This window comes from Spinacia oleracea, chromosome 4, assembly GCF_020520425.1.
Source record: "Spinacia oleracea cultivar Varoflay chromosome 4, BTI_SOV_V1, whole genome shotgun sequence".
NCBI lineage: Eukaryota > Viridiplantae > Streptophyta > Magnoliopsida > Caryophyllales > Amaranthaceae > Spinacia > Spinacia oleracea.
In genome coordinates this window covers 146,250,271-146,270,781 of record NC_079490.1, presented here as the reverse complement: position 1 = coordinate 146,270,781, position 20,511 = coordinate 146,250,271, and the positions used below count along the sequence as shown (strand labels likewise).

General features: G+C 34.1%; 2 protein-coding genes across 18 annotated transcripts; both read left to right on the top strand.

The window, feature by feature from the left end:
• Positions 1-377: 377 nt before the first annotated feature.
• Positions 378-9,317, top strand: LOC110777799 (uncharacterized). Of its 17 annotated transcripts, XR_008919528.1 has the most exons (9): positions 380-675; positions 1,032-1,115; positions 1,220-1,389; positions 1,503-1,581; positions 1,720-1,815; positions 1,919-1,971; positions 2,312-2,360; positions 3,194-3,267; positions 6,183-7,269. XR_008919528.1 is itself a non-coding variant. In XM_056827458.1 (7 exons), the coding sequence occupies exons 4-7, from the start codon at positions 1,555-1,557 to the stop codon at positions 3,310-3,312; spliced, it is 291 nt and encodes a 96-aa protein (XP_056683436.1). In that variant the 5' UTR covers positions 378-675; positions 1,032-1,115; positions 1,220-1,389; positions 1,508-1,554; the 3' UTR covers positions 3,313-3,475. The 17 variants fall into 17 exon arrangements, 5 of the variants coding, with proteins under 5 accessions (XP_056683436.1, XP_056683437.1, XP_056683434.1 ...); XR_008919526.1 differs by lacking the exons at positions 1,503-1,581; positions 1,919-1,971 and adding an exon at positions 9,023-9,317 and having other exon boundaries at positions 6,183-6,251; XR_008919525.1 differs by lacking the exons at positions 1,503-1,581; positions 1,919-1,971 and adding an exon at positions 8,730-9,005 and having other exon boundaries at positions 6,183-6,251.
• A 3,410-nt stretch (positions 9,318-12,727) lies between these two features.
• On the top strand, positions 12,728-13,312 carry LOC110777796 (glutaredoxin-C9). The gene has a single exon (XM_021982387.2). It carries the CDS (start codon positions 12,795-12,797, stop codon positions 13,182-13,184), a length of 390 nt encoding a protein of 129 aa, XP_021838079.2. The 5' UTR covers positions 12,728-12,794; the 3' UTR covers positions 13,185-13,312.
• Positions 13,313-20,511: the final 7,199 nt, after the last annotated feature.

Sequence of the window (20,511 nt, the reverse complement as noted above, 5' to 3'; positions counted from 1 at the left end):
AGAATAAAAGGACTAAAAAAAAGTTAAATCAGGAAAATAAAAGCAATAACAAATTACTATAATTTAATGAGGTGACCAATAGAAATAAATAGTACGTAAAATGGGACACAAGGGTGGGACGGAGGAATCGGAGTTTTGTTGCACTGTAGCTTATGGTACGCCACAAACCATAAAGGCATATAGCGCTTTTACGTGTCCTGGCTAGTGTTCAAGTGATAATATTGTAACCTTTTACCCTTAAGCTACAGTATGTGTGACATGAGAGGCATCATCTATAACCTTTTAAAAGCAAGGAGTATGATTTCACTATTCATTCAATAGTGTATTGCCTAAAAGACCCTTAAGTTTCTTATCATTTATCATTTGTGTCCTCCTCCCAATCTCGTGTTCACTCGGTGCCTCCCTTCTCCCTCCTCCCTACTCCCCTTCTTCTTTTCCTTTCACATGTGGTTCTTCTATGGATGGTTTTTCAGCAAACCCTAGCTCTTTACGCCCTCATTTCGTCTCTCCTATCTTCTCCCTCCTTCTTTCTCTATCCATTTTTCTTCTCTGCTACATCTCTCTCACTCCACAATAATAATTGAACATGGCGGCTGATATCCTTGATTGTGGCTAGGGTTTTCTCGTTCTTCTTCTTTCAAGGTTAACAGGAAGTAGACGAAGATAATGGACAAGGTAGTTTTCTTCTTTTCTCAATTTCTGAATTTTATAGGTCTAGGTATTTAAAATTCGATTCTTTTAGGGGTTTTAGTGTTTCAGATTCTAATTTCTCTGAATTTCTGCATTTTCTAAGTCTTGGTATTTAAAATTCGATTTTGTAGGGGTTTTAGGTGTTTTAGATTTCTATCTTTCTGAATTTTCTAGGTCTAGGTAATTTTAGGGGTTTTGGGTGTTCAGATTCTTATCATTTCTTAGTTTCTGAAATTTTGTAAGTCTATGCATAAATAACTATCTTAGCCTCTGGATTTCTTATGAGAGTGTTAGGATTCTACTCTATTCATAATTGCTTGATTTATGAATTTGTTCGATAGATTACCAGCCAAAGGAAGGAGATAATGCCGAAACTGAGCTTGAAAAGCACTAAGATACTTTGGGCTGAGATGGCTCGAGCTGAGGTGACATTCTACTATTTTTTTCATCTCATTCATTGTGACTATGGTTGGCAAACTATTGGTGTGTAAATGTGGATTATGTATTGCCAAATTCTATTTGGTTTCAGGCAGCTAAGAAACTCTGGGCTTATATAGTGAAGGATTTGCTCAAGATCCCAACAGGCGTAACATAAAATTTGACAAGATGTTGCATTCCATTTTTCGTGTAGATACCATCAACAGGTTCCGGATGAATAAATCTCTCTATAAGCATGTATGGTCGCTTAGTCAGAAGAAGGTAATACTGATCTCCTGTTTTATGTTTTATGATCATCTTTCACGAGATATTGCCATTTCAAGTTCTGATTAACAACTGAATTATCTGTGTATGGCAAATGACTCTGATCCTAGGACAGGGACTCTGATGCTCTATGATGGAAAACTTTTTGAGAAATTATAGATTATGCAAAATGGTCATAGTAACATTGTGGTAACATTTATTATCTTATAAAAAACTCTTCTGCTAGATTTCTATGGATGTTTTTCTTTGATCATCAATTTTCGTTCCTCCTTAACACACTGTTTCCTTTCCCATTGCTTGATAATGTGATTTTATTTCATATACCAGGTCTTGGAAGATAAGCCTGATCAATCAAAATGGACGCTGAAATATATAGCATTTGGCCGTGACATTGAGTTCTCTTGGCTTGCTCGAAATCTGCAGGTACCATCATTCTTTGGTTTTTCTATATTTTATCATTATCTGTTCACTTGAAAGTTATCTCCTGGATATGGTTTAATTTGTACTATTTCTGGCGTCACTGCAGCCCATCCCAAACCAGAAAATTCATTGGAGATCTCTAGAAGGTCTTCCAATCAGGTGAGAATTATATGCAGCAGCAATGCTGAAGCTTGTACTTTCACTGCTTCGTCTATGTGTAGTTCTTTGGAATTCTTCATTACACTTTTGCCCATGTTTGCAATCCTCATTATAATCTTGTTGTACATGAAATTCTGTGGGCTCTAAAGGACCAGAAGTTATATAGTCAATTGACTTAATATCACTATTGCTTTGCTTCGCCTTTTTTTCCATTTGAAATAAATGGGCATTGAAGCTGTGGTATTCACATCAGCATACTGCTAATGGTGCTCTAGACTTCTAAATTTTATCCTATAGGAGTATCAATTGGTTGTTGATGAAAAATATTCTTCCTTTGCAGTGGTGCTGTTCGATTTTACCCAAGAGGTACTTCATCATGTCTTGTAGAAGTAAGGACCCTCTCCCTGATGTGTCCAGTTTAATTTGTAATTGACCCTGCTTTGTTAAAACTTGATTTTTTTATTTTTATTTTTTATGATTCATTTGTCTCCAGTCCACTGCCTCCTTAGAAAATCCCAACTAAAATACGTCTTAAAAAGCTTGGGTCCTGTGGTTCATAAATCTATATACATATTAACTGAATGATCAGTTTGTTTCAACAGATGAGCTGTTGTTGCTATTTTGGAGCTCTTTGATTAGTTTAAATAAGGTTAACAGGAAGTAGACGAAGATAATGGACAAGGCACTTTTCTTCTTTTCGATCTCAATTTCTGAATTTTCTAGGTCTAGGTATTTAAAATCCTATTCTTTTAGGGGTTTTGCCGTTTTGGTTTTTCAGTTTCTTATTTTCTTCCAATTTCTGCATTTTCTAAGTCTTGGTATTTAAAATTTAATCTTTCAGGGGTTTTAGGTGTTTCAGATTTCTGTTATCTCTCAATTTCTGAATTTTCTAGGTCTAGGTAATTTTAGGGGTTTTTGGTGTTTAGATTCTACCCTCCAAAACCAGATTAATTGCAGGGCTACTGGCCACTTTAAACAGGTTAATTAAATTTGTTGTAAGCTGGGTTCATAAGTTTATCAATAATGTGTATTCTGCTGTTTTTACTTCTCATCTGCATAATAACGGGTTGCTCCTTTTCACTCTTATGCATCAGCTTCTAAAGAATATTAGGGTGCAGAATCTTCAGAATTTGGCATTAGTGTAGCCTTTGCGTTTGTTATTATGATGTTGGGAGATCTTCTTTAATTTGTATGAACTGATGGAATGATTATGGAATTACAGAATGTGGCCTGATGGTCAGACTGCTGTTACTGCAGATTGGAAGCGCAGTGCTCACTTTTGAGCATACTTTACTGGTATCCCTTATGACCTTTTATGTGTCTCTCAACTGTCAAATTTGAAAGTACCAATTTCTTATTTACTCTGGTTATTATTAGTTCATTTCATATTATGTTAGGTTACTACGACTTTCTCTATATTCATCTGTTTTGACACTCCTGTTAGGCATCATTCAATTATAAAGAAAATTTTAATTGCTTTCTGATTTTCAAAATCAGTAATATGACAAGCATGCAAAGCGAATTTTTAAGCGGTTTTGGTTGTATCTATCAAAATTTGAATTTCCGTAGGTCTTGGTGTGAAGCATAGTGGTTGTGATTTGTGTGTGAACCAGAATATATTTCCCAGTTTTCTTTGTTGTTATGTAATTACAATTTATGTCTCAATGTTTTTTACTCGGGCTTGGTACAGTTACTATTCTTTTTGTTGTGAAATTTATAATTTTTTGATCATACTGTTGAATAAAATCTTCAATAGTTTATTGCGATCAATTTAGTTTTTAGGGGTCTGATTAGTTGGGTTTTTTTTGCTACTTCCCAAACAAGATTGAGGGGTTTAATCCAATTTAGGTTATGATTACTTTGTAGTTCGAATTAATTATAGGCTGGAACTTTGTCTAAAATTTCAATTTTAGAAAGAAATTGAATTGTCTGTTTTGCTTAATTTCTAGCAGCAGTGTGTCTTGATTTACACTGAGTTTGCCAATTTTGTAAAATTTCAATGGTCAGAATCGCATTTTAGTCAGGATCGTTGTGGGATCGTGAAGGATCGTGTAGGATCGCGATCTTACATCCGATTCTAACGATCCTACTTCCAATACTACAACCAACATTCAACGCTAAAAAAATATGAGTAAAACACTTAAATTAAACCAATAATTCTTCACATTAACATCTTACCCATCTTTTGAATGATAATTCGACTTAAAACCCTTAATTGATTGTACAAAATTTCTTCACTTTGTACCCAAAATAAAAACCCCCAATTTGGCATGAAACCCTAACTTTCGAGTTAAACAAAATTGAAAATTTCCATATACACGATCTGGAACAGAGGTAGGCAGAGAGTAGTGCTTGGTATCTTCTTCCGGAAATATCATCTCTGGTGTCGCTCGCCGGTCATCAGATCAAAAACCCCCAATTTGGCATGAAACCCTAACTTTCGAGTTAAACAAAATTGAAAATTTCCATATACACGATCTGGAACAGAGGTAGGCAGAGAGTAGTGCTTGGTATCTTCTTCCGGAAATATCATCTCTGGTGTCGCTCGCCGGTCATCAGATCTTCTCTTGGTTGCCTCGTTTCTCATTACTGGTTAATTGGTTTGAGCAGGTTTAGCAAGTTCGTAATAATGCTTTCTTTCCTTGAAATAGGTAATACTTTGTTTTTATTTTTGTTTTGGGTACTGAAAACACTAAAATGAGTATACGGAGTATATTCTTTTGCAACTAAGAGCATCTCCAATGGTTGTAGCTAGGGACTAGCTTGAAATTTATAAAAGTTTCAAGTTAATAGCTAGACCATTAAAGTGCAAATATTAAATTAGCTTGGCCAAGCAAATTAGCTTAAACAAGCTAATTTGCTTGACAACTAGCTCCCAAAATTGTCAAATAATTAATTGACAAGTGGGACAAGTGAAACTAATTTAATTAACAAGCTATGCTATCCATTAGAGCACAAATTAGCTAGACAATGAAATAGCTTGAAATCTTATGTGGCATAACAAGCTAATTGTCAAATTAGCTTACTATTGAAGATGCTCTAAGTAATTATCTTTATCAATCTATTGTACAAACCTAAACACTTGGCACTTCTCAACAAGTAAAGGTAAGATATTTTTTACCTTTATTATTATAAATAATCTTACCTTTATTTTTAATTTGTTTGTTATTTTAAGAAAACACATTTATTTTATATTGCATTTATTATACAATAACCACATTTTTAAATTAATGTCACATAACCATTAATAAATTATTAAAAATATTTTTTGAACACGTGAAATTTCAAAATGTATAGGTAAATTGTTAATAAGGGCCATATCATATTATTTAAGAAGGAAAGAACAATTAATACGGGGTACTAATCTTTGTAAAATTGTTTTTATATGGCAAAATTTTGTATTTAATTATTTTTATTCGTGAAATAAGTGTATTTCGTCATGCTATATTATTTTTATTACCCTTTTTAGCAAATTCGTAGGATTTTACGATCCTACGATCCGATCCTACCCCCCCTCACCGATCCCAAGTGGGATCCCGATCCTAACAACCTTGGTTGGACCGATGTCCCGAGAAATAGTAGTATATAAATCTAGATTTTCTAGTTGGGTCATGATTGAGTGTGCCATGAATTGAGGATTTTTTTGCGAAGCAGGCACATATTGGGATATTGATATTAGGAGTTTGGCCTTTCTACTGAAAGATCCTCTTTCCGCGCCTAGGTTTTTCATGTGAAAGAACGAGGAGAATGGTAACAGGATAAGGGTGGTGAATTTTAATCAGATGTTAATCAGTCTAACGATCATGTTAATCAGATGTTTTGGAAAGGGAAAGAACATCAATAAATTAATAATCAAACCAACTGCGAAGACGAGAAGTAGATAACAGCTTAGCAAAACAATTAGTTTTGACCGTTAGACTCCAAGCTGAAAATATGCACAATGTTGAGTGGGTTTTTCAGTTTTGATGGGATAGGGAAATGTTGCACATTGGCAGTGCTTAAGTTTTGCTTCTTCATTCTTAAAGAATTGATTTTGTCACACTGAACTTTTGGGGGAAAGCATTTATCAATAAGCACTATAGTGTTATGACTAGCTGATATAGTTAACTCCTCAAAGAAACATTAGATCAATATTTTTTTAATATATTTATTAGTAGATGATACATATTGTTTGCTTGTTAATGCATCTATGTTGTCTTTTTTTTTTGTAGGTTATCTTGGTTTAGGGGCTAACTATGGCGCAGAGATGGACTTCTTGACGTTGTGGTATAAACAATCTGGTATTATATAGTTCTGAAAATATGCAGTTTAGGAATCTCTTTGTATAAATTGCGTAAAAAAAAAAAATTGATACCTTTTTTTGGGGATTAACCGTGTTATTGTGCCTGTACAGTTTATTACTCACCTAATATGCATTCAGATTTTAAAGGCTTCATTGTTAGTGTATGTTGTTACTTGGCATGGTCGGATATGGATGTTGAGATTGAAATCGGGATGGGATAGAACTAAACTTCTTATGCAAGTAGAAACGTACAGTAGTATGCTTGCCACTAACTTGTTTCCTTTTTATTTGGGGAAAGGGAATAATGTAGATGATAATATTCATAGAAGTCATCTAAAATTGACGATCTTAATTAGTACGAAAAAGGTGGTGTGTGTAGTTCGATCTGGAATCTTGTTTGTCGCTGGTAAAGTAGTATAAGGTTTGCATCATGCTCTTGACTTTTAGGAACAATAACTTATTTGCAGTCGTGTTGGTGCAGAAAGGATTGTAATTATGAGAATTGATCTCGATATGGGGTTATGGCCTGGTATTTGATATAGTTTTTCATTATGAGGGTAGTAAGGGAAATTTTCTTACCTAGAAATTAAAGAAAGAAGTTATCCACATTGTGTTGTATTTACGCCTTTACATGGTAAACTTCTCGAGACAAAGGAACTTTTCTAGGGCTATTTTTTAAATAATAAGAAAAATACAATGGTTCAGTAGTAGTGTATGAGGATGAACATTGGGACAAGAAAGCCATTAGTTAGAAAAGGGGGTTGAGGTTTTCAGGAAAAAACGTCTTTGATAATAATTTGTAGCCTGGAGTATAATGCACGTAGAAGGCAAGATAATTTGTTGCCAGAGTACACGTCTGCAATCAGTATGCCACCCATGTACAGTACTTGATGTTTTGTCTAAAAAACAATATAGGTCATTTATTACTTAACAATCATGGAAATTGTAGTGTCCACTACGAAGGAATTTCCATTGATTTAGGTATTAATCCTCTGTGATGCGTTTGAAGGATGCAAGTAGGTATTAATCCTCTGGTAAGTCTTTGATAATAATTTGTAGCCTGGAGTATAATGCACGTAGAAGGCAAGATAATTTGTTGCCAGAGTACACGTCTGCAATCAGTATGTCACCCATGTACAGTACTTGATGTTTTGTCTAAAAAACAATATAGGTCATTTATTACTTAACAATCATGGAAATTGTAGTGTCCACTACGAAGGAATTTCCATTGATTTAGGTATTAATCCTCTGTGATGCGTTTGAAGGATGTAAGTAGGTGTGCCTGGTAAGTCATATTAGTTAATTTATTGGAGAAGAGTTAGTCTGGTTTAAGATCCATATAAATGAAGTTAACCTATATCATACTTCGTATGTATTAATCGTACTTTAATCGTATATGATTTTTAGGAAAGATGTCTGGAAATGTATCAAATTATTAACAAAATGTGATGGTCTGATACTAATTGAACTAAGTGGCTGCTAGGTAGTAAGATAAAGGGAGTTGATGTTTTGGGTGGAGAAATAAACTAAGAGGCTTTAATCGTATAGTTTTTTGTGGGAAAGATGTCTGGAAATGTATCAAATGATTAACAAAATGTGATGGTCTGAGACTAATTGAATTAAGTAGCTGTTAGGTTGTATGATAAAGGACATGGATTTTTTGGGTAGAGAAATATCATATTTTCGTTCAAGCCTTTAGTTGAATACTGAGATAGCAAAATTTCAAGGTGGGGAAGAGGTGAAGATAATTGGGCTCTCTCTCTCCCACATCTTATTAAGGTTAGGCTTGATGGTTGATAGGATTTTGTGCAGTTACCATGTTTGAGTAAACCTCATTATCTGAAATTCCTGCACTAGGTCATTTTTATAACTTGGAAGATATGGGAAATAGAAGCACCAACACTAGCAACGAGGGACAAATATTTAACAACATTCTTACCCTCCCTTTAATCTCTTGGCATGTATTCTATGGAAAGTTAAAAGGATGGTGGAGGGGGAGAGTTAGTTAAGAATGATCATGTCTTGAAAAGTTGACCTCCCTTCAAAGCCTATGCCTTTGTAGTTGTTACAAACTCTTTCATTGTCCTAGCTGCCTGAATGGATTAGCCTTTTATTGTCGCTTCAGTCTCTGTCTATCACAAATTGTGGTACCATGACTTAATTTCCAAAATCAATGGGAAACCTCATATCACTTCAGATACTTAAGATGTATTTATGGTCATGGGCTTCATCTATATCTAGAACAGAAGTTCAATGAACCAAATGCGGAGGATTGACACTAGATTAAACACGTCTCATATTGATTGTAGTTAATAAATAGGTGAGCTCCAATTCTTAGATCTCGTTTGGATTATTCCTCTCTGCCTAAGTTCCTCTCTACTTTAAAACACTCTGTCATAGTATTTCTAGCTTGTATTTCTCTTCCTGCATGAGCTGATATTTATCATGTGTAACTTTCTTTATGTTTTTCTCCCAGGAGAGTACAAATGCTTGAGGAGTCCTATGCCGATGTTTTCTAATGCAACATTTTGTGATCCCTTTATCTTAGGGTAGGTCTAGAGGTCATAACCATCATGGTTTCTCATATGGTTATTTGATATCCTGCTGATGATTTTATGCCAGCATTGTTTTTTTCATTTCACATAAAGCTTGATTGTGAGTTCCCAACCTTCAGATTAGAGTCCGAGTGATTCTTATGTTCGATTTTGAAATAATACTAGGCTATGTTTTTCATTGAACGTATGTCTATATGTGTTTGTACGTATGCAGGGGACTAAGGACATGTAGGCTATGCTTGTGTTTGCGCATGTGAAATTATGAATGATGATGAAACATCGCAGCCGTTCATGTTTGAACACGAAATACGGAGTAAGAATGAAGACGCTGCTGGAAAAGACTAAACATGTTAAAGGGTCAGCATTTGAGTGTCGCAACATGATAACATACACAATCTATTTCAATTCATTATTTACAAAAGAAATGTTATACATGTAACATGTAAGAACTATGTTGTATAAATCTGTAAGAAATATATTTCTTCCTTCAAATACAAAGTTTTATTTGATTAACCATAATTGAGATAATTCAATAAAAATAATTGCACAATTAATTTTTTTTTCTACCTTTGGGGACGGCGCGCGTTAGCGCGTCGACCAACAACTAGTATATACAAAAATGAAAAGATGACTAGCCGACGGTTTTAATAAAACCATCATTGATTTCATAAACAAAGTAATATTCATAATTGTTGAACTAGTTAAACATTGAACATTAGATGATTTTGTCGGCTTATATCGTTACAATATGGTTTACTCGAAACGTTGTGAAAGATTATACGATTATTTTGAAATTACATCTTAAAATGTTCAACTTTGAAAATTACCACCATACTTTATTTTTTAAATTACCACCTTAATTTTACAAACATTTCTAAAATCACCCCTGTTAACGGAAACTGAATCAACACCTAGCACATGTTAACTAGCTCAGCTATACAGGTCTTTGCTTCAGTCACTTCCAAGAATTTTTGCAGCTGATGAAGCTCAACCATGTGACATCCAAGTCACAAGGTGAGTTCCCCGCCACCTCCACCAACTCATGTTGGTTACAAATAGATAAATATTACTAATATAATGATATTTCAAGCATGATTGCAATATAATTCAATTGCTTCAAAATACTAATATAAAATTTATTACAACAAAAAAACGAATCTGGTAAATAAGGTGAAATGAAAAAGAAAAAGTGTGAGTAATGTTTTTAGGAGAAAAATATGTGAGGAACCAAGGTTGATAGTGGTTGTAATTATAGGCAATAGTATGACAAAATAGTCATTTTCATCACTTTCTCAAACCTCTAATTGCAAAAAATTCCTATATTGAGCTTTTGCAAATTTAGTTTTTTCACCCAAAACTCTCTTCCAATCCTCTCCTAACCAAACACTCCCAATTAGCTTTTTCTAAAGGTCAAACCTCAATCCTATAATAATTCTATATAAGGTAGAACACAAACACCTAATTATACAAGGACTCCTAATAAAAATAAAATACATCATTTTTTCTACACGTAAACTCCAATCCTTCAGTCACTAGCCAAACTTTGTAGGACTCCTAATAAAGCTTAAAATATATGCCTTATCCTAACAGAACTAGGAATAAGCCAAATAGACTCCTAGCTTGTACGTCAAATTTATTTTCTGTCGTACAACTCTTTATACTCGAACCCTTGATGTTGACTTTGAATCTTGACCATTTGTTAAGGATGTTGTAAATCCCACTCATGATTGTCAGAAGGTATATACTTTGTAGAAGTTACTCCGTATATAATCGGGACACTATGAGTTTGTAGAAATTTTCAAACGAAAGAGAGGAAACTACAACTTTTTTTTAAAAAAAAACCATGAATTGATCCTGACCGACATATGACTTCTCTTCTTGATCCACTCTTTTATTTGTGAGCTAATCCGCAGCAAGATTTTTCTTCTTATCGTGGTATTTTAGTGTTTTCAAGGCGAACAAGAGAATGAGAAAATCTCATGGAACTTGTTTTGACGTGGTAACCAAACCACTGCCTTGAAAACGAGAGTCGGTGCAATCGGAGTGCATTTTATTCACTGATTCGTAATTGTATTCACTGATTCGTTCCTTAAGGTTTACACAACTCTCCACTTTAATTAAAATATTTTTCCAATCATCTTTTTTCTATTTGTTTATTTTTCCACCCACTTGGTTTATTATTGTTATTAGATTCAATTCTCCTTCTTAATATACGTACTCCGTAATAAAATACAGAGGTAATGTTAGATAGGTTAGTTAATTATAATGATCACGACATTCGTCATTCGCCATCGTTTGAGCTACTGATGTCATTTATTTTCCTTGTCAGTTCTACTTCTCACAGTAATCTTTGGTCGCAGTTAATAGCGACTCTGCAATAATGTCAAATGTGAGAAACAAAATCATAAATTAATGATTTATCATTTTATGATTATTATTTATTACTCCAGCCGTAGCATATACGGAGTACTTACGCCTAGCTTAGTTAAAGAACGTGCCTTGAGAAATTCAAGCATGTCATCTTCTGCTTCTGAGTTCTGACGATCTTCATTGTAGTCCAAAGACCAAAGTCGGTTGGTTTATTAATTACTCGTAATAGTTATTCTAGCAGAGGCATTGGAGTTTCATGAACGTTTTAATGATATATGATTAACTTGTTTTCATAATAATGTTAGTTTTTCCTAAGCAATTAGACTAGCATCAAAATCCAAAACAATTTGTTTATATTTTTTTATCATCATACATTCATACTACTAATACTTATCATTTCAATTGAATTGAAGTAACTGAATTACCCTTGTGTTCTAAAGTCGCCCTGACATAACTAAAATGCACCTATATATGTTACTGTTACAAAAAGTAGCCTCCTATCCGCATGAAATAAGTCATAACTAAAATGCCCATATGATCGAATCACCCTTTCAATGTGATGATGATCATTGATCAGGTGTAGAGTAGTACTCGTTATATAACAAAGTGGACCCCAAAATAGAAGGTTTCGTTAAGTTCCAAGTGTATTCGATCGATCGATCCCAAGGCCAACCTAAGAGTAAAGGGACAAAGCTCATGATACATCGATGATGGCTTTTTGTATTACTTAATTTGCAAAGTGTACTGCCCAGAATCAGATAGCTAGGCAGATACTCGACCATACAGGAAAGACAATTAGTAGTACCACCTTCTAGGACGCACACAACTAGCCTGCCCTGCAATTGGCATGCCATTAAAGAACCTGCTCTCTATCTCTTTTGCTCATCACTACCTCCCTTTTTTGTACGGAGTACTACGTACGTACATTACCAAGTGCTCCTTTATATATACCAAGTATGTCCTATTCCTATTTGGACGTACAATCTTTGCTGTCACCAATAATAAATTAAATATCCAATTGGCTACCTTAATTACTCATTAATCAATTATTATATCATGTCTTCGATCTACCCACTTAACTTAATTGTCCCATGAAAATACCACAAACACATGCGAATCACTTTGTGTAACTATTGCGGCGCGCTAAAGGCATATATATTTCTAACCGATCAATCTATGCCCAAATTACTTGATCAACCACTCAGAAAAACAAAAAAACAAGTTACGTACTACTTGAAAATTGACATTCACCATACGAGTATTACCAATAAATTCATTATTTTATGCTACCAACATATATATATTTATTATTTATTTTGATCACCTAGCTAATTAATATCCTTGGTTTATAAAATTAAGCTTAATTAGGCTGGCTACGTAAAATAATCATCGCAATTGTACATGTACTTAAATTACCTCACTACCCTTACATTTTGTAACAACTTAAATAAAGACACAAACTAAAAAAAAGCTAGTAATAGTACAAACTAGTACAAACACACCACCTATGAGACAGTCCTCTAGCTATAAAAAGACAATGGGTGTCTTCATCTCTCAAGACATTCCCTACCAATAACAACACTTTTAAGGGGAGAGAAAGAGAGAGAGAGAGTAAAATGGCAATGGTGAATGAGCTAGGAATAGAGAAAGAGGTTGGAAGTCACGAAAGCGGGATGATGATGATTATGTACGACAAAGTGAAGGCTGTTATTGGAGGAAGTGCGGTGGTGGTATTCAGCTCATCGGACTGCTGTATGTGTCACGTGGCCAAGCGTCTTCTCTTTAGCCTCGGCGTTGGTCCTACTGTTATTGAGCTCGACTCCGATAAAGGCGGAAGCGCTGACATTCAGGCTGTGCTGTACCAGCTTACTCATGAGCCGCAGATTGCCCTTCCGGCTATATTTGTAGGAGGCAACTTTTTAGGAGGGATTGAGTCTCTTATGGCTTCTCATATTAATGGCTCTCTTGTTCCTCTCCTTAAACAAGCTGGTGCACTTTGGCTTTGAACATGAACCTTTTTATTAATTCATTATTATTATTATTATTATTATTATGCATGTTTGCGTTGTTTTACTATTGTAAAGTACGTATTTTTTACTTTATTATTATTAATTAGAATCACTAATTATACTTATATTATCATAATATATGCATGCTAATTATTAACCTATATGATAAGCATATAATTATGAGCAGACTTTTTATGTGTTACTGAGCTAATTAATTACCTTAAATGTTTCTTAATTCTTATAGATTAATGTTGTTATATATAGTATGATCGTTAATTATTGTTACCATCTAGATTGGTTTTGAAAAGTTCTACGTACAATTCATTTCGTTTGCTTAAAGTTTGTTTGTGGTTCATACTAGAATTGTCAAATTCTACGTGTCGCAAATTTTACATACGAGACCTTCACTACAAGATATTGTACTATTAACGACGGGAAATCCCGTCGCGAAAGGCCAATAATTGTTGATTAACGACGGGATTTCCTGTCGCGAACCCGTCATAAAAGGGGGCCGTCGTTAATAGAAAATCCCGTCGTAAACCCGTCATAAAAGACATTTGCGACGGTTATTCCCGTCTTTGTTTGGTTGTAAGCCCCGTCACAAAAGGCTTTTGCGACGGGATTTTTAACCCGTCGTAATTAGGTTGTCGTTAAAGATACAAATTTTTGTAATGCTTGATCGAATTTAAAAGAAACGATTAATTATGTATATGTTACTAGCAGTTTAATAATTTGATGAAAAACAGTACTAAAAGAAGGGAGATTATATCGAAGAATCGGCGTCATAATTGATGGTCGTCGTACTAAAATCAAAATGGCATGCCATTGCTATGATGCAGAAATGCTTAATTATATGATCAAAAAAGGGAGAAAAATAAATATGCACTCCAAAAATAAGGTAGGAAATGGCAGGCCAACAAGTTCTGGTGAATCCTCTGTTAATTCTGCTGTGTTTTTCTGATCCAAAGCTCATTTATATTTTTGCAGTATAAAATGTCAGAAATTAATTATTTCAGGTATCATTTTCATATTATTTGAATTTTTATAAATTTAAGTTTTATGGTTACGTAAGATATAAGAAGAGAAAGTGATTTAGTTGACCGTTAAAAAATAAAAGTAAAAATAAAAAGTCGGTTTTGCCAAAATAGCAAAGACAGTAAAACATGTGATCTGTTATAAGTTATAACATTGTGTATAAAATTGTGTAGTAAAAATGTGTAATTGAGATTTGGTGGGATGATCTTGTTTGACCTAATTGGTGTAAAAATGGATTCTTTTGACTGGACATTTGAACTTCGTGATGTTTTCATTAATTGAATTCTGTCTCTTTTATGGAGTTGATTGATCGATAATAACGTACTACATTTATCTTAGTATGAGATCACTAGCTAAAACAACTTCTTCAAACTTATATGGATGCATGTATATATGGGTCATGCATGACTTAATAAGGTAAATCGAAGTGGCTAACATGTTAAACCGCCCTCTAACGTCTACTATATCAAACGATGAGTGTTCACTGCTCCGTATAAATTTCTATCTTTTTATCTATCCATAGTTAAGTTAGCTAAGTTACGTGTGTGAGGTTCACTTTATTTCTATTTGTTTTATGAAAATTAAGTTTAAATAAGTTTAGATAATATAAATTTAGAAAAAAAAAAAAGGTAAAAATCATCAGGTGAATAGAACACAAGCTTAGTTTATATACAAAGTATGTAGGAGTCAAAAAATTTATCCCACGATTTATGTATCACTTATGTGTCACTTCTTCCTATTGATTGATTTTTATAATTAGTCAACCACTTTTATTTTCATATGTAAAATAATACTGCATCCGTATATAATTAAGTGGTGTATTTTTCATTTATGGAAAAATTTCCCCTTATTTTATAATTTCCTTCTTACCCTATGGACCTCACTAGTCATATTTTATTATACACTATATTAGGTCTCGTGCACACACGGATATTCGAAAATTATTCTATCTTTTTTATAAAATATTTAACTGAGATATTTATCTCTTAAAGCTAATGCGTAATTAATAAATCTCGAACGTACTCATTTAATCATTTTATAAGTAATTTTCGTTCTACTGTATATTATATATTTTGTATGTTTAATATGATAATTTGACCAAAATATCGAGTTGATATATTTTCTATTATTGATATGACGATTTGACTAAAATATTCCCAAAATCGTCTAATATTGTCATATTATGTAATCCTACTTTTATCTTTTCATGCATAAACAATTTATATAAAAAAAATAAGAAATAAATAGAAGTATGTTTTTTAAGGAAACGGGTTTTTGGCGAGAAAATTTCGCACTAGGAAATGACATGTGTCCTTCCTAGTGTCCGTTTTAGTATAATGTAATAGATTCCTTGTCTTTCTTTTTCCCTATGAGTACTTTAATACTCACACTTAGGGATGACAATATCAAATTGATGTTCATTTATCGATCCACCCACAATTATTAAATGGATGAAAACCCGAACTAAACGGATAAGATGCTGGTGGCGGTTGAAACGGGTGATGGATCGGATCGGATACAGATGACCCTCACTCCATCCTTTTATCATCCATTCATATGTTTAATATATTTTTCACCCAAATTTTAATAAAAATATTCTATATTCGGTCAAGAAAATATTTTATAAAACATTTTTATTCTTATTGCAATTTTTTTTCAAAGAATTTGTTGTTATTTTTTTTATACAAAACAACTTTTATTGATGAAAATGACCACTACAAATTTGGCATGTGTTAGAGTTCGTGCTATTTATTGATGAAAATGACTAGAGTTGATGCAATTTTTAAAAATAAAAAATTCATTTGGGATGGACGCGGATGATGGGTTAAACGGGTGACGGATGGATGCAGGTGGAGCCCATTGTTAATCGGGTGGATGCGGTGAAGCTTCTCCCGCTTAGAATCCGATCCATTGTCATCCCTACCCCCACTGGCCCTGTTTGGCAATTGGCGGTTGGCTGTTGGCTGTTTCACTTGGCTTGTTTGACTGGCTGTTTGTGTTGGCTTTTTATGTTGGCTGTTTGACTGTAGATTTTATAAAAATGTGTTTGGTAAAGTTGAATGTTGGCTATTAGCTGTTTCATGCAAAATAACCTTTAAGGACATTTGTTTATTTTATGTATTTTTGTAACATATTTTTCTTTTCATAAGCCATTTTACTTTTTTGTAACTATTATTACTATTAGTATTATATATTTATTTCATAATATTAATATAAAATTATTAACCATAACGATAAATAATAAATATTAACAACAATAAATACTATTACTATTTATTACTTATTTCATTAAAATATTATACCATAATATAATTAATTTTTTTGTTTGGCAAAGTAAGTGATAATAATATATATAGTGAATTAGAAAAAGAGAAATAGTGTTTTTATTAGAAGTACAAATAATCAATAAATAGACTGTTTTGTTTTAGGAGAGAGAATGATAAATTGAAGTGGAACAAGATAAATTAAGTGGAAAGATAAGAGGGTAGTAAATAGGGATAAAAATGTAATTGTCAAAAAAAAGCCAACAGCCAGTCAAGAAAAGCTACTTCTATTGGCTTTTGAGAATTGGCGGAAAAGCTGGCTTTTTAGCCCCAAGAAAAAAGTCATTTACCAAACAAGTTTTATTGGCTGTTTGACCACTAAAAAAGCCAACATCAAAAAGCCACCCAAAAAGCCATCCAAAAGCCAATAACCAAACAAGGCCACTATCTTTTACGGAGTATTACATTTGTTTATTCGTCGTTTACCCCACTAACATCTTTTTTTTATTAAAATTAACTCAAGTTCATTAAAGTCTGTATCGGTCACAATACATCCCTTAATTATATATAGAGAAAGTATTAATTTTAACTAGTGGAAAGAAATTGCTCACAAGTGATACATAGTTTGCGGAACAGATGAATCACTCTATACGTAGACAATATAATTATTAACTATCAATTTGCTTGTGTGGACCCCTAAGACTAAGCTATTTGTATAAATGAAAGATTAAATTTTCCAATTTCTGTAACAATTTGTATAAATTAATGGCGTAGCTTATTTATAAGCAGATAGGGCATCATATACTCGTACATGACATGACTAGAGTTGTCAAAAACTGATCCGACCCGAAAACCCGACCTGAACCGACCGAACCCGTAATTGACCATGACCCGAAATTACGGTAAAACAGGTAACCCGAAACCCGACCTGTACCCGACCCGAAAAAACCGATAACCGATTTTAACCCGATGTTGTAACACCCGAACCCGAACCAGACACCCGACCCGAAAATGACCGATAACCGAACTGACCCGACCGAACAATGACCCGAACCCGATTTGATACCCGACCCGATGTCAACCCGAAACCGATTGTAACTCGATGAAACCTGCTATTGACCCGACCTGTGAGAACCCGCTACTCGATTTACCCGAGTTATCAATGACACGACCAAATATTAACTTCATTGATATATCTATTTTAATTATTTATTGCTAAATATTGAAAAATTTAACTCTAAAATAAGTTAAACAAAATTTTTTAGAATATAAAATCCTTAAAATGTATAGGTTAATTATCAGACCCGAGTTTGACCCGTCCCTGAGAGTGACCCGATCTGAATTCTATTTGATCGGATTATTATCCGATCCAAACTAAGACCCGAACCCGAAAATAACTGTATTGCAAACCGACTTAAACCCGACTCGATAAGACCCGAACTCGAAATTATCTGCTACAAACCGACTTAAACCCGACCCGATAAGACCCGAACCCGAAATCAAACCTGACCGAAATGTGACCCGACTCGAACCCGACCTGAACCCGGGATAGGAAAAAACCCGATATGACCCGACCTGAAATCGACCCGACCGAACCCGAACTCAACCCGAATGAAATATTGACCCGACACGACCCGACCTGATCATGACCCGAAACCCGAGATGACCCAACCCAAACCCGACCCGATGACCTGTTTTGACAGCTCTAGACATGACTATTGGCTTTCTATGAATGATTGTGTGTGACTGTGTGAGTTAATTATTGTCTAGTACTCGATCCGTACCATTTTTTTATTTTTTTATTTTTTAAAAGGGAAGATACACGAAAGTTAGGAAAGTCTTTTCTTAAGACTGTAACCTAACTTATCTAAAGAAATAAAATAAGAAAATTTGATGTCTATGTAAGGGTCAATATCTTGGTGTGTCTGAACTTGGTGACCTAAGGAGGCAACATAATCAGCCGCACGATTGGCTTCCCGATACACATGACGAGAATCAACATGTTCGAAGTGAGACCTCATTTTCTTTATATCATCCATTAACAATCGAATCTTCCACGGACAACTAGATTTTTCCTGCAAAAGATTAATAATTAATAAGTTATCACCTTCAATGAAAATATGACGGAAATTAAAATCCATAGCTAGCAACAGGCTGTTGCGGAGAGCAATTGCTTCTGCAAGTATCGGAGAAGATTTTCCCAGATTGTACGTACGACTAATGATATTATTACCCTGACTATCTCTAATTACAACCCCGGCTGATCCTGAATTGTTACGAACAGAACCGTCAAAATTGATTTTAACAACACCAGGGGTCGGGGGTGCCCAAGAAACACTGATAGTTTTGGGATCACGGGGGGTATAAGTAGTAGGAGAACAATTATCCAAAGAATCTAAACAAGTACGAATTTCCCATTCTGTAAACATTTTTAGAGCTCTGGTATAAGTAGTCTTATAAGAAACAGGGGTTTGCCTAAAAATGAGGTTATTTCGGGACTTCCATATACTCCAAAGAGAAGTAATAACTTTTTTAGCTGGATGTGTGAACTTATGACGCAGGTTGCGGAAAAGATCAAGCATAGTCGAGGCTTGAACACGATTTCCCATCCATCGTATAACTGTACTAGAATCCCAATATTCTTTAGTGATTGGGCACTGCAAAAATAAATGGTCTTGTGATTCCACTTGAGTAACACATAGGGGACACGTATTGGGAACATCAATATTACGATTGGCCAAATTGAGTCTTGTAGGAAGTCCGTTATGAAGTAATTGCCATACAAATATTTTGAGTTTTGGAGCAATGTCTAGTTTCCAAATCCAAGAGTACTCCCATTTAGAAGGAGAAGAGAAATTATGAGCAAGCCAGGTGGCGGATTTAACAGTAATTCTCCATTAGTTGACCAACCCCAACAAGGTTCATCTGGTAAGTCATGTAGAGGTAAAGGAATACCCTTAATCGTCTGAACTATCGTATGAGGCACTATTAAGGAAAGCGCTTGAAGATCCCAAGATCGGTTCTCATTAATAAAGTGGTCAACAAATATCCAAGTTTTGAATGGTACATGTATCTAAATTTAATAATGTAATCAGACTAGTTGAACAACACCAATTATCTAACCAAAATGATCCGTACCATGATTGTCATCGATCGATGTCAAATGATTATGCTATAAGCAGAAAACTTATTAAGGACTACTATTGAAATAGATGAAGGATTATTCTAATTCCGCTAGAGTGATTTAATTATTTTGATTTGGATCAAAATAAATACCAACTACTAGTAATTAATAAAATACTTAATGAATTTTTCTTGAAATACCCCTTAGCTTTGACTTTATTCATCAAATACACTCGTAGTTTCAGATATTCACCATATACCTATAAGGTTTCATTTTCTTGTATGACTTACCCTTGTCGTTAATTGACCGTTAGAAAATTTATTTCACCATATACTTCTGTATTTCATAAACTTTATTTCATCATATGAGTTTCTGATGCTTTCAACATATGCGGATATGCCCCTATGTTTTCTAATGGGTTCACCATATGTCCCTACTCACCAACTTCATTCTCAAGTTGCTGCAACTTAACATCAACATACCGGTTCACCAAGATAACTTCATATTCAACATTACTTCAAATGGAAAGAGCTTGAAGATCAACAAGCAAAGGAATTTCCCTAGCCTTGTTCAACTGAATTTGAAGTGATACCATAAACATCGTAAAATCCATCCACTACCTTTTCATCATATTGAACAACATTATAGTTCTGCAAAGAGCAACAAAATCGAAAGCAATCACTAAAAGCACAGACTAAATTTCATAAATAGCAGCTTGTTCGATAATCAGGAGCTAGCTAGCTATTCGTAGTTGAAATGAAGCAAGGCACAAATTTCAATCCATTTATGCCACAAACGCCAATAAACTAAAACTAACCCATTGTAAAACACAACCAATCGCCCCAAGCTCTCGGTCTTTACTTTGCTTAAATTTTACATTAGAAATGATAAACGTTCTTTT

What these genes read in the sequence shown, in the direction of transcription:
- LOC110777796 (XM_021982387.2), top strand. Translation starts at nt 12,795, where the DNA reads ATGGCAATGGTGAATGAGCTAGGAATAGAGAAAGAGGTTGGAAGTCAC.
- LOC110777799 (XM_056827455.1), top strand. Translation starts at nt 1,297, where the DNA reads ATGTTGCATTCCATTTTTCGTGTAGATACCATCAACAGGTTCCGGATG. An exon ending in GGTCGCTTAGTCAGAAGAAG is followed by an intron (nt 1,390 to 1,719) that starts GTAATACTGATC and finishes TTCATATACCAG; the next exon opens with GTCTTGGAAGATAAGCCTGA. An exon ending in GGCTTGCTCGAAATCTGCAG is followed by an intron (nt 1,816 to 2,311) that starts GTACCATCATTC and finishes CTTCCTTTGCAG; the next exon opens with TGGTGCTGTTCGATTTTACC.